Source organism: Oryx dammah, unplaced genomic scaffold (assembly GCF_014754425.2).
Source record: "Oryx dammah isolate SB20612 unplaced genomic scaffold, SCBI_Odam_1.1 HiC_scaffold_24, whole genome shotgun sequence".
NCBI lineage: Eukaryota > Metazoa > Chordata > Mammalia > Artiodactyla > Bovidae > Oryx > Oryx dammah.
In genome coordinates this window covers 28,603,778-28,616,043 of record NW_024070208.1, presented here as the reverse complement: position 1 = coordinate 28,616,043, position 12,266 = coordinate 28,603,778, and the positions used below count along the sequence as shown (strand labels likewise).

The following is a 12,266-nucleotide window of genomic DNA, read 5'->3' as shown; positions in this document are numbered from 1 at the left end:
AGCTTTATTAACTGGCATCTCCAAATTGTTTTGTTTAAATAAAGAACAATTGGGGCAGAAATGGATGAGTAAAATCATGTCCTAATTGTCCTACCATGGCAGCCTCCTTCCTGTCTGCTGCTTTATTCCACCAAAGTGATCTGTACTTTAAAGTTCCCCCTTCAAAATGTATTCATTTAGTACTATAAGTGCTTTCAGCTAGGTGTTAGAGGAAGTGTGAATAACTTATACCCCTGGACCTGCTAAGAGCTATTTACAGTTTTAAAAGAGATTCTTACTAAGCCAGCTCTATCTAGTTAGAATTTGGAGCAATGAAGAAATGAGAGTCTGGGCCCTTTCTAAGTTTTTTAACTTAAGAGGTCTTCTAAAACATTAGGTTACTTTTTTATCCCCACAACAACTTTCTACTGCACATAGCGCTGGAGCCAGGTACACCAAGGGAATGAGAAAGGTGCCGCAGACTCTTGAAGGTCATTTATATTATATTTTTATAGTGAATGTTTTCATATTTAAATGAAAAACTTTGGGTAAATTCAGTTTTGGCTTGTTATAATTTTTTTTTCTGTGAAACATGTTCTTTTGTTTGATGGTTTTTTCTCATTTTCAAAGTTTTCTATCATTTATTTTGTCCAGCTATATATGTATGGTGTTTCTAAACACTGTGTAAAAATTAACAGCAAAAATGCAGAGGCTTTTCAGTTTCACACTCAGGATTATTTTGGTAAGGAAGGTTTATGGACTGGAAAGGGAATACAATTGGCTGATGGTGGATGGCTCATACCCTCCAATGATGGAAAGGCTGGAAAAGAAGAATTTTACAGGTACTCTCTGCAAAGAGAAATTTTATATATCCCATCATCTCTCTCTTTCTCATGAGTCCCTTTTTCATCTTTCTTTATCTCTCTCAAACTTAAAAACTTGACTAGAAATCAAAAAGCTTATACATTGAATCATTTTAAGTACACTGTGATTCAGTTGATATTCTGTTGAAACCTTTTGAAAAATGAATTTTGGTTTGTCTTAGGATTTACTCAGTTGGTTCTGCTTAAATTAGGACATTATTCTTATTGCTTATACAAAATAGACTGATAAGAAAAATTAAGTATAAGTTGGCCTTCTCGTAAAACCACGCACATAGACACACTTCCGAGCATATTCTCTTTCATTGTGTATTTCAGTAAATATATGAATACTAAAATTAGAAATACTTAAATATCAGTAATACCAAATAACTAGAGAACCCCAGTGGCCCTAAAACTTCAACCAACAGTTTAGAAACTGTTTATCCTCTTAGGATTCTAATGTTTATACAAACAGAATTTAAAGTGCTATCAGGGAGGTGTTACCTGATGCCAGTGGCAAGTGATGGGAAACTTTTCTCCAGCGCCCTTATTTTTGAGCTCTAGGTTTATCTTTCCAAAATTTATAGCTTTGGAAAAGTGGTAAAGCATCTTTTACCTAAATTTTTCCTGTTTTTAGAGTATTCTAAAACAGGAATGTATTTACATCTTGGCATTTGCCCTGTATGTCAAATATTGATTCTATTTGGAAAAGTAACCGTTGTATCACTTAATTATATTAAGACCACATAGTTCAGAGGTTAATAGTGATTATTTTGTAATCAAGTGGGCATGGTTCAAAAATCTTTGAGTGTTGAAGCTCAAGCTTTTTAAAAAAAAAAAAGAAAGTGAAAGTTTATTTAAACAAAACAACACTCTCAGAGGGAGAGGAGGCAGATAGGTAAAGAGAGGCTGCCTCTTTATCTGCTTGCCTTTTTATCAGTTAGCAGATATTTATTGAAGACCTACTATACCCAGATACTGCTAATATCTTGGGTACTAGGGTTAGCAAAAGAAAAAAAAATCTTTGCCCTAGTAAGTCATATATTCTAGTGGAGGGGTTTAAGGCAAGGAAGGAAAATTTTTTAAAGGACTAAGTAAATCATATATTAAAAAGTGATAAATACTTTGAAGATAAAACTAGCAAAGTGGGGTAGAGAGAATTGAGTGAGGAGAGGTGCAACTTTTTAAACAAAGTAAGGCGGCAACATGTAAGGGTGCCAGTGCCAGTGCTTGGTAGATCAAAGGGTGAACATTTATGGATGTTCTTTTAATTACTTCTGGTCACATTAGTACTGAGAATGAGAATGGGAAAGGCAGAGGAGTTGTAGATTTGAGCAGAAAGGAGTAGATATTAAGAGAACCAGGACTAGAGAAGGAAGTTCTTGGGTGATTTCTAAAAACAATCTCTTTAATAAGAAATATATAATCTAAAATATAATTATTTTAAATTAAAGATCTTATTTTTCAGTTGAAACAAGTGTATTAAATAATATGTGAAATTTCCATTAGCATATTTTGATACATGTCAAATCGTTTTCTAGTTATATTGCTTATTGATTATATATTAACTCATAAAAAACTTATTGAATGATCTTATACAATTTAGTTTTTGTGCAAAGAATAGTTGGGACCATTGAACTCAGTATCATCTTATGTGGTTTTTATTATTCATTCTCCCTTTATTTGTTCAGAGCTCTGTGTGACACCCCAGGTGTGGATCCAAAGCTTATTTCTAGAGTTTGGGTCTATAATCACTATAGATGGATTATATGGAAACTAGCAGCTATGGAATTTGCCTTTCCTAAGGAATTTGCTAATAGATGCCTGAACCCAGAAAGGGTACTTCTTCAACTAAAATACAGGCAAGTTTAAAGCATCCTATCATGTAATCCTGTATTGTGGTATGGGTCAGACTTGTAAGCCGCCTGTGACCGTCCATCGTAAAGGATCACTAGCCAGTTGTCATGACAGTTGCTATCCCACTTGTATAGCATAGTTCTCATGTTACCCTCCAGCCCCACTTAAGATCAATCACACATTCATATACCTCCTGCTTCCCTTTTGTCCTTCCCTCTTCTCAAACTCTTGGCATGTGAGAATATGAATTTGACAAGTAAAGCATTACTGCATTTGGGGGAGATTAATATTTAACTCATTTTAGCAGTATAAAACTTAATATAATGCCAACTATCATCTTTGAAATTCTCCTTGGTATTTCTTCAGTAAAGGTTATTTAATTTTTATTCTCAATTTTTTAGTGACTTTTTTCTTACAGTGAAATTCTAGACTCACAATTCCTAAAATAATGCATTTTTCTATTTCTTTTTAGATATGATGTAGAAATCGATAGAAGCAAAAGATCAGCGATAAAAAAGATAATGGAAAGGGATGACACAGCTGCAAAAACACTTGTTCTCTGTGTTTCTGAAATAATTTCATTAAGCACAGATATATCTGAACCTTCTAGCAATAAGACTAGCAGTGTGGATACCACAAAGGTGGCCATTGTCCAACTTACAGATGGATGGTATGCTATTAAGGCCCAGGTGGACCCTCCCCTCTCAGCTCTCCTAAAGAATGGTAGACTGACTGTGGGTCAGAAGATCGTAATTCATGGAGCAGAGCTGGTGGGCTCTCCTGATGCCTGTACACCTCTTGAAGCCCCAGAATCTCTTATGTTAAAGGTAAGTTAAATACATGAACACTCTTGGTAAAAATCAGGCACTGATTCAGTTAAATTCTAGAGAGGCTTTACATTTACATTTTAAAATTTACTTATGCCTATTATGTTTCATTTTTTGAAAAATGTACTGATACTCTTAAGTGTAAGTGGCAGGTTTCTCAGATAGTTAAACGTGAACGTGAAGTCGCTCAGTCGTGTCCGACTCTTCGAGACCCCATGGACTGTAGCCTACCAGGCTCCTCTGTCCATGAGATTTTCCAGGCAAGAGTGCTGGAATGGATTGCCATTTCCTTCTCCAAGGGATCTTCCCAACCCAGGGATCGAACCTGGGTCTCCCACATCGTAGACAGATGCTTTACCATTTGAGCCACCAGGGAAGTCCCAGATAAAGTATTTGTGATTTTGGGGGGAAAGCCAGAGATATTTATTGAGCTAAAACAATGTAGGTTGCAGTTAAAGAATAAGGGTAAATTTGCATCAGATGCTTGGTTTTTATACTTGGAGCTCTTGCCACCATGTTCTCATAGTATTGCTCTACTTCTACCCTGGTGACTAGGCCAGATCTCTGTTTCAGTGTGATTAGAACATCAAGTCTCAGTGATTCTTGAATATATAATACTAAAGTACACTTTTCATCTCTGTGTATATTTAAACCTAGGTAACAGGACTTTGTCAGTGTTGAATAGTCTACAATATTGCTATCAGAAATGATTGCAATGTTGCACATTCAGATTCACTTATGAAATAACCTTATAAAGAATTTACTTCTGTTATATTTTGAATCACTGTATTTCAGGAAAGCATTTTAATAAATTAATCATTTTTAAGTTAAAGAGATAATTTGTCATTAACTTGGGCTTCAGTTCAGCATACAATATACTATGATTTACATTTCCTTTCTTTACAACTTACTGCTTTCCCTGGAGTTATTAAGTGTCTTGTCTTGTTTCTCTTAATTTTCTTTTATCCTTATTACCAACTCATTTCCACACAAGAGCCACATAAAAATCATCTCACTATGTTAAAATACCTTTATCAGTTTCATTTCTTTTTCCTGAAGATTCCTTGGATTTCTCCGTATTCTTGCTCAATTCCAAAGTGGTTATTGTCCACGTATGTGGCACAGTTACCATTCTTGAGATTATTTTCACCTCTTTCTCTGTTAGAAGCCCCATAGTCTGGATTTCGTATCTTTCTAGATTTGTTCCCTGGTTTTAAGGCAGACAACTACCATAGGCTTCTTAAGAAAGGGAACATGCAGTAATTTTTTATCTTATTACAAAGTTGACTAAATACAGAATTTGAGGTTGAAATAATTCCTTCAGAATTTTGAAGACATTTCTTCTGTTACCTTGCTTCTAGTATAGTTCCTGCTAAGTCAGTGTTGGTCTTTCTTATCCCCAGCCCTTCACTATGGGATCTGTCCCTAAGAGGATTTTAGACTGCCTGTCTCCATTATTCTGAAGTTGCACAGCGAGATTAACCCTAAAAGAAGGCAAATTATTATGAAATCTGAAGTAGAAGTGAATATATATGTCGCTTATAAATCAATTTATTAATCTGTCTAGATTTCTGCTAACAGCACTCGACCTGCTTGCTGGTATGCCAAACTTGGATTCTCCCCCGATCCCAGACCACTTCCTCTTCCCTTGTCATCACTCTTCAGCGATGGAGGAAATGTTGGTTGTGTTGATATAATTATTCAGAGAGCATACCCTATACAGGTAGGATACATTCTTGAAACTTATTCTGTATTTCTTCTTTTGCATGCTCAGTCATGTCCGACTCTGTGATCCCAAGGACCAGAGCCCACTAGGCTCCTGTATCCATGGGAATATTTCTTCGCATAGAGATGATTAATTTGAATGATCCCTCCCTACCATATGTTTCTGTCTGACACATAATTAACAGTGGATGGAGAAGACATCAACTGGATTATACATATTTCGCAATGAAAGAGAAGAAGAAAAGGAAGCAACAAAATATGCAGAAGCTCAGCAAAAGAAACTGGAAGCACTATTCACTAAAATTCAAGCAGAATTTGAAGACCGTGAAGGTAAAATGAGTTGTGTTTACAAGATCTTTTTTTCATGTGAAAATAAAGTGTTCAGTTCAGTTCAGTCGCTCAGGTGTCCGACTCTTTGCGACCCCATGAGTCGCAGCATCCCAGGCCTCCCTGTCCATCACCAACTCCCGGAGTTCACTCAGACTCGCGTCCATCGAGTCAGTGATGCCATCCAGCCATCTCATCCTCTGTCGTCCCCATCTCCTCCTGCCCCCAATCCCTCCCAGCATCAGAGTCTTTTCCAATGAGTCAACTCTTCGTATGAGGTGGCCAAAGTACTGGAGTTTCAGCTTTAGCATCATTCCTTCCAAAGAACACTCAGGGCTGATTTCCTTTAGAATGGACTGGTTGGATCTCCCTGCAGTCCAAGGGACTCTCAAGAGTCTTCTCCAACACCACAGTTCAAACACATCAATTCTTCGGCGCTCAGCCTTCTTCACAGTCCAACTCTCACATCCATACATGACCACAGGAAAAACCATAGCCTTGACTAGATGGACCTTAGTCGGCAAGGTAATGTCTCTGCTTTGAAAATGCTATCTAGGTTGGTCATAACTTTTCTTCCAAGGAGTAAGCGTCTTTTAATTTCATGGCTGCAATCACCATCTGCAGTGATTTTGGAGCCCCCAAAAATAAAGTCTGACACCGTTTCCACTGTTTCTCCATCTATTTCCCATGAAGTGATGGGACCGGATGCCATGATCTTCGTTTTCTGAATTTTGAGCTTTAAGTCAACTTTTTCACTCTCACTTTCATCAAGAGGCTTTTTAGTTCCTCTTCACTTTCTGCCATCAGGGTGGTGTCATCTGCATATCTGAGGTTATTGATATTTCTCCCAGCAAACTTGATTCCAGCTTGTGTTTCTTCCAGCCCAGTGTGTCTCGTGATGTACTCTGCATATAGGTTAAATAAGCAGGGTGACAATATACAGCCTTGACGTACTCCTTTTCCTATTTGGAACCAGTCTGTTGTGTGTTAGAGGCTTCTAATTGGGTTAATTGTCTTCATTTTGAGTAATGGATTTTTTTTTCTGATTCTGAATCTGAATTTTTTGATTTTTAAAAAAATATTACATAGATAAACAGATAAGTATTGAATTGGCCCCAAAATATCAGATCTTTATTCACCACAGTTAGCTTTTAGAACCTCACAAATTGCCTTAGGCAATTAAACATTATAGACCTACAGCACTTTTCAGAAGTCTTAATTAAACTTCCCCTTGAGCTTTAGTAACTAGAGTATTTGTGGCATCGATTTTTGGTATTAGAGAAAGGAAAACAACAAGGGAAAGAACTATCAGATTATTCTCCCTAAACCGTTTGTAATTCTCTGTCCTCTGTGTCTTTATCTGTGTTATAGAACTTGCATTTTTGCTCTCGTAGTTGTTGATTTTTATGTTTTATACCTGGAGCTTGAGCTTGTTTTCCCCAGTGGCATCAATTTGAATAATAAAAATCATAGTGTTTTATGCTTAAAAGACATGAAATTTTACTTTTTTATTTACCTTTTTATTGTGGAAAATATTATGTTCTGCATTTCTTCATGATTTTATTATTTAGCTTCATGTTCTATATAAATTTGAAGGAAAATGGGATTCTCAGTATTTGATTTACTTAAAATTACCACTAGCTCATAATTAGGTGAATCATGAAATCATTTAATTTACAGATTGTTCCAATGAAGTAAACGCTGTATGACAGTTTTTTAAACCATTAATACACTAGTTTCAAATTTTCCTGGAGAACTTTGAGCAGATAAGTGGTTTATTTTTAACCTCCCTTCTTTGGGTGCCCTTTTTTTTTTTTTTTTTGCTGAGTTCTCTAGTTTTCAGTGTTCTTAAATTCATAGTTTAGCTTACTTAGTGTTTTTTCCCTAGAAAATGTGACAGAACAATGTATACCGTCACGTGCACTAACAAGACAGCAAGTCCGTGCTCTGCAAGATGGTGCAGAACTTTATGAAGCTGTGAAGAATGCGCCAGACCCAAGTTACCTTGAGGTGAGAGAGTAAGTGGGCCTGCAGGAAGTAACTAAGTGAAGCCTTAGTCTTCATCCTTCAAGGTGGGAAGCTGTTGTCACTCATCTGGTCATTACAGGAGGCAGTATGTTGAAATGCTGTGTTTCTCAAAGAGGATGTGTACATTCTAGGATCCTCAGTGATGTACCAAACCAGGTGGTACATTTCTACTTCTGTACCAAACAGAGGATGAGAGGGTTAAATAATTTTATATATTACATATGGTTTAAAGTGTGGTCAAGACTTGTTTATTTTTAAGGTAAAATAAGTATCTTCAAAGCACTGTCTGAGTTTCCTCAGCTCTTCAGATCCTGCCTAGAGTTTATTTCATGATCCTCTACCTTAAGGACAGTTAGTTGGAAAAGTTTCAGAAACACTAAAGTGTGTTACAAATAGCACAGGCTTTAGAACCATGGCTCTGCCATTTATTAGCTAAGCAAATAGGACATAAAATAGCTGTCAAATGGGCACAAAAGATGTTTTAGAATCAAATTGGATAATGTATATAAAGTGTATTGTTGCGAAGTTTTATATAAATGTTATTATTAAAACATCATTTCATATATTAAGGTAATCTACTTGCCAAATTTTTAGACACCTGGGTATCTAATTAATGCAACTTCTAAGATTATTTTGCTAAATAGGGAGAAGAGGTGAAATTTTAGGAAGACAGTTTATTGATGAATATCATTTATTTGATGACAGTAAAAGTTGTATACGGCTTTAACTTTCTTAAGTGGGCCCTCACAGTGAACACTGCTCTGCTCAGAGAGTGAGCAGTGCTGTTCTGAATAGAATTCCCCTGTATTCCCAAATGTTACAACACAGACTGTCTATGGATAGTGAGTCTGATTTTCAAGCCTGTGAGTACAGTTGCTACAAGTCTGTATGGCTTTGTTATGCTTTCCTGAGAAATTATTTGTCTCTGTCTCTTTATGTTTGTTGACGCTTATGAAAACATAGTCTTAATTTCATCCATAAAATTTAACAAAATATTATTTTGGTTTCCTTTTATAGAATTTACTTACAAGGAGAAAGTAGGGGGCAGGATGAGAGCTGGGAGACTAAGTTCTAGACCCTGGCCCTGTGTAGCTGGACAGACCTCAGACCTCCTCCACCACCATCTACCTGGGAAAGCCTGAGGGTGGCTTATCTCTAAGGGTCTAAGTTTATGTGGTTCTAAGAGATACACTGAAAGAAAGGTATCATTATCATTCTTAGAGAAAGAAATTGCCATCGATTTCTAAAATATCTGTTAAAAGGACTTGTTTTCAGTGATAATGTGTAGTTGTTGTGGGGCATCTGAAATCACATAATTTTTTTAAAATTAATGTTTAACCAAAACACTGCCTGTTCAGGAACATCTTTGTAAGGCACAGAGTCCCCCTTCCCAATACAGACTCAGGTATTAACATGGCTGAGTCAGCAGCAGTCTAGTAGGTTATGTGTCAGAGTTCTAATTTATTTTATTTTTGGTTCCTTTATTTTTTGTTAACACTGGGTGAGATTCCTAGGAGGTTCAAACACCAGTTTGCTAAATGACTGGGAGAGAAATGTAGAGACAGAGATAAGTGCTTATAGTACATACCTGTTTTAAATATTATCTACTGTTTCAGAGAGTTAATGAAATTATACTACAGGGGCTAAGAATGGAGGGCTTTTAAGCCAACCCCTGCTATATGGCTCTGCAAATTATTTATTCTGTCTGTACCTCAGCTTCACCACCTACCTCATGGAAACAATAATAGTACCTACCTCATAGGATTATTTTAAGAATTAAATAAATTAATACATTACCCATACATAGACTTGTTTCTGAAATATAATAAGCATTCAGATGTTAGCCATTTAGAATGTCATTGTTGATGATTATGATTATTAGAGTATATGTATAAGTAGGGGTTGTTTGGCCCTAGGTAAATTTGTCACAAGGATTACTAAACTGTTTAAGGCACTTGAAAATACTTGTTATGTGATAAACTGAGTACATAAATCTCAATTTTTATATCGTCACATCCTTAACGTGAACTCAGTTCTATTGTATTTTATCCCCATTTAAAAGAGATTCATCTCCAATAGATGAGGTGGTTTGTTTCTGTTTTATTTGCTTTATACTCCAAAATCATCTGCCTCAATGTACCAATTGGCCACAGGGTTATTTTAGTGAAGAACAGTTAAGAGCCTTGAATAATCACAGACAGATGTTGAATGATAAGAAGCAAGCCCAGATCCAGGTGGAACTCAGGAAGGCTATGGAGTCTGCTGAGCAAGGAGAACAGATTTTGCCAAGGGACGTTACACCTGTATGGAAGCTGCGTATCATGAGCTATAAGAGAAAGGAAAAAGATTCAGGTCAGTATGGAGAGTTTTTGTTTTTAATCAATTTTAAGTTTAAAAAATTATTAGCTTATTATTTCAAATGGTAGATCAAGAGTTAAGTGAGTATATATCAGGGGAGACAAAATGGGCTCCCAGTGCCCACAAAATGACAATATATCCCTTGGATCTTTGTTGTCCTCAGTATTTATTTTTAAACAATATTCTTAATGATTATCATTTCTTCCATTATAATTTGTCTTTTTCTTCTTTCTCTCAATAGTTATATTGAATATCTGGCGTCCATCATCAGAACTATACTCCCTCTTAACAGAGGGAAAGAGATACAGAATCTATCATCTTACAGCATCAAAATCTAAGAGTAAATATGAAAGAGCTAACATACAGTTGACAGCAACAAAAAAGACTCAGTATCAACAACTACCGGTATAAACTTCTCATAATTTTTCAATTTTGATAAATACGTATTAGTTTGTAGAATCCATGTACACTGATTTTTTTTTTCTTGTAGGCTTCAGATGAAATTCTATTACAAATCTATCAGCCAAGGGACCCCCTTCACTTCAACAAATTATTGGATTCAGACTTCCAGCCGCCTTGTTCTGAGGTGGACCTAATAGGATTTGTAGTTTCTGTTGTGAAAAAAATAGGTAATACACAGTGTATTTAATGGTAGCTTTTTTATGGATGCCTTGGAAAAGCATTATATTTTAAAATTTGTCTTCCTTATGATTAACTGAAGCTACTAATTGACAAGTTTAGTAACTAGTGATTTGAAAGTACATTTGTTTTAACTTGATTCTTAAACGCAGTTCTGTAATATCACAAGGAAAAAACTTATATGCCATTCTGTGCTACTTAAAGAAATTGCTAGAAAATGTTTTGCACTATAGTAATGATTACAAAATAAGCTCCTTCTGCAGTTAACTAAGCTATTAAGCCTTCACCTCCTACCTCAGTTCTTATTACTCTTTAACATCTTAGCCAAATTAATCTCTACTTTATTCCATCAATATAACATTGTTCATTCCTCCTTCCATACCCTGTTCTATTGATTTTATCTGCAAACCATGTGCCCAGCTTATGTCTCAACTTTAGCACAAAAGCCTTCCATTTATTGGTAATTTTGTGCCAGGCCCTTCAGCATTTGGTCTCACCACTCCTACCCCCCAGAACTCTGGGCCCCCTTCCCCTTCAGCTGTGCTAACACTTTCCTTGCTATTCTTGCGTCCACTTTCATCACAGGGCCTTTACCCTCACTGCTCCCTCTCCTAGAAACCCTGCCCCCAGGCGACCATATTCCTTTGGCTCCTTCAGGCCTCTGGTGAAACTCAGCCTCCTAAGAGGCCTTTCCTTGAGCCCCTTTGTAAAAGCTGTGTTTCCCCTGCTCCCAACTGAGCACTTTTTCTCCCCTTTTTTGCCTTATTTTTCTCCGTAGCACCCACCAGCACCTAACTATGTTTTTTTTGATCTCTCTCTTTTGGAATGTTAGCTCTCTAAGGGCAGACTTTGTTACTGCCGTATCATCAGCTCTTAAAACAGTGCCGGGTTCAGGGTAGGGTCTCAGATCCATGGATTCCTTGTTGATCAACTGCTCTGTCACAGCTTCTCGCTTCCTCAGCTCTTTGGCTAAGGTTTATTGTCAGTCTTTTTTTCAAGAAGGCTTCAACTGTGCCATATTCTAGGAGTTCCTCATATGTTTGAAATGTGAAACTATTGCCCTAATTCTGGGACGGTGTCTTGGCAGGCATAATAATGTAGGATCTTGATTTCTTTTCTTCCCTCAGAACTTTGTAGAAATTCCTCTTTTGACATTGCACAGTCTAAAATTTCCCCCCATTTAGGTGATTTTCTTTTTATGTTTAGATGTCTGAAGAATATGTTTTGAAGTCCAAAAGTTCAAGCTGTATCTTATAAGCATTCTATACAGTTCTCCTGAAACACAGATGACCTTTTAATCTGCAAATTCAGGGAATTCCCTGGTGGTCCAGTGATTAGGACTCGGTGCTTTCACTGTTAAGGGGGCCCAGGTTCAATCCCTGGTTGGGGAACTAAGATTCCACAAACTACATGGTGCAGCTAAATAATAATCTGTAGATTCAGTGCTTTCTTTGTATCAGATAAATTCTGTAATATCTTTGAATAAATCTTTTTTATTTCACTTAGTAGGATTTCTACTTCAAAGCCATCAGTTAGTCTTATGTTGGATTTTTTTTAACCTCTTCTCTGATTGCTTCTGTCTTTTCCATCTTCATTCACCATGATTCTATGTCAGTGATTTTTTCTGCAATATGTTTTATTCCTTGTGGTTTGTAATGCATGC

General features: G+C 36.5%; 1 protein-coding gene across 1 annotated transcript in view; it reads left to right on the top strand.

Moving 5' to 3' along the window:
• BRCA2 (BRCA2 DNA repair associated) overlaps nt 1-12,266 on the top strand; it is a 53,691-nt gene that overhangs the window by 32,286 nt on the left and 9,139 nt on the right. The window contains exons 16-24 of the mRNA XM_040267129.1: nt 634-821; nt 2,534-2,704; nt 3,172-3,526; nt 5,094-5,249; nt 5,437-5,581; nt 7,467-7,588; nt 9,760-9,958; nt 10,206-10,369; nt 10,455-10,593. Coding sequence (XP_040123063.1) covers nt 634-821; nt 2,534-2,704; nt 3,172-3,526; nt 5,094-5,249; nt 5,437-5,581; nt 7,467-7,588; nt 9,760-9,958; nt 10,206-10,369; nt 10,455-10,593 — 1,639 coding nt within the window. The remainder of the gene's footprint in view (nt 1-633; nt 822-2,533; nt 2,705-3,171; nt 3,527-5,093; nt 5,250-5,436; nt 5,582-7,466; nt 7,589-9,759; nt 9,959-10,205; nt 10,370-10,454; nt 10,594-12,266) is intronic.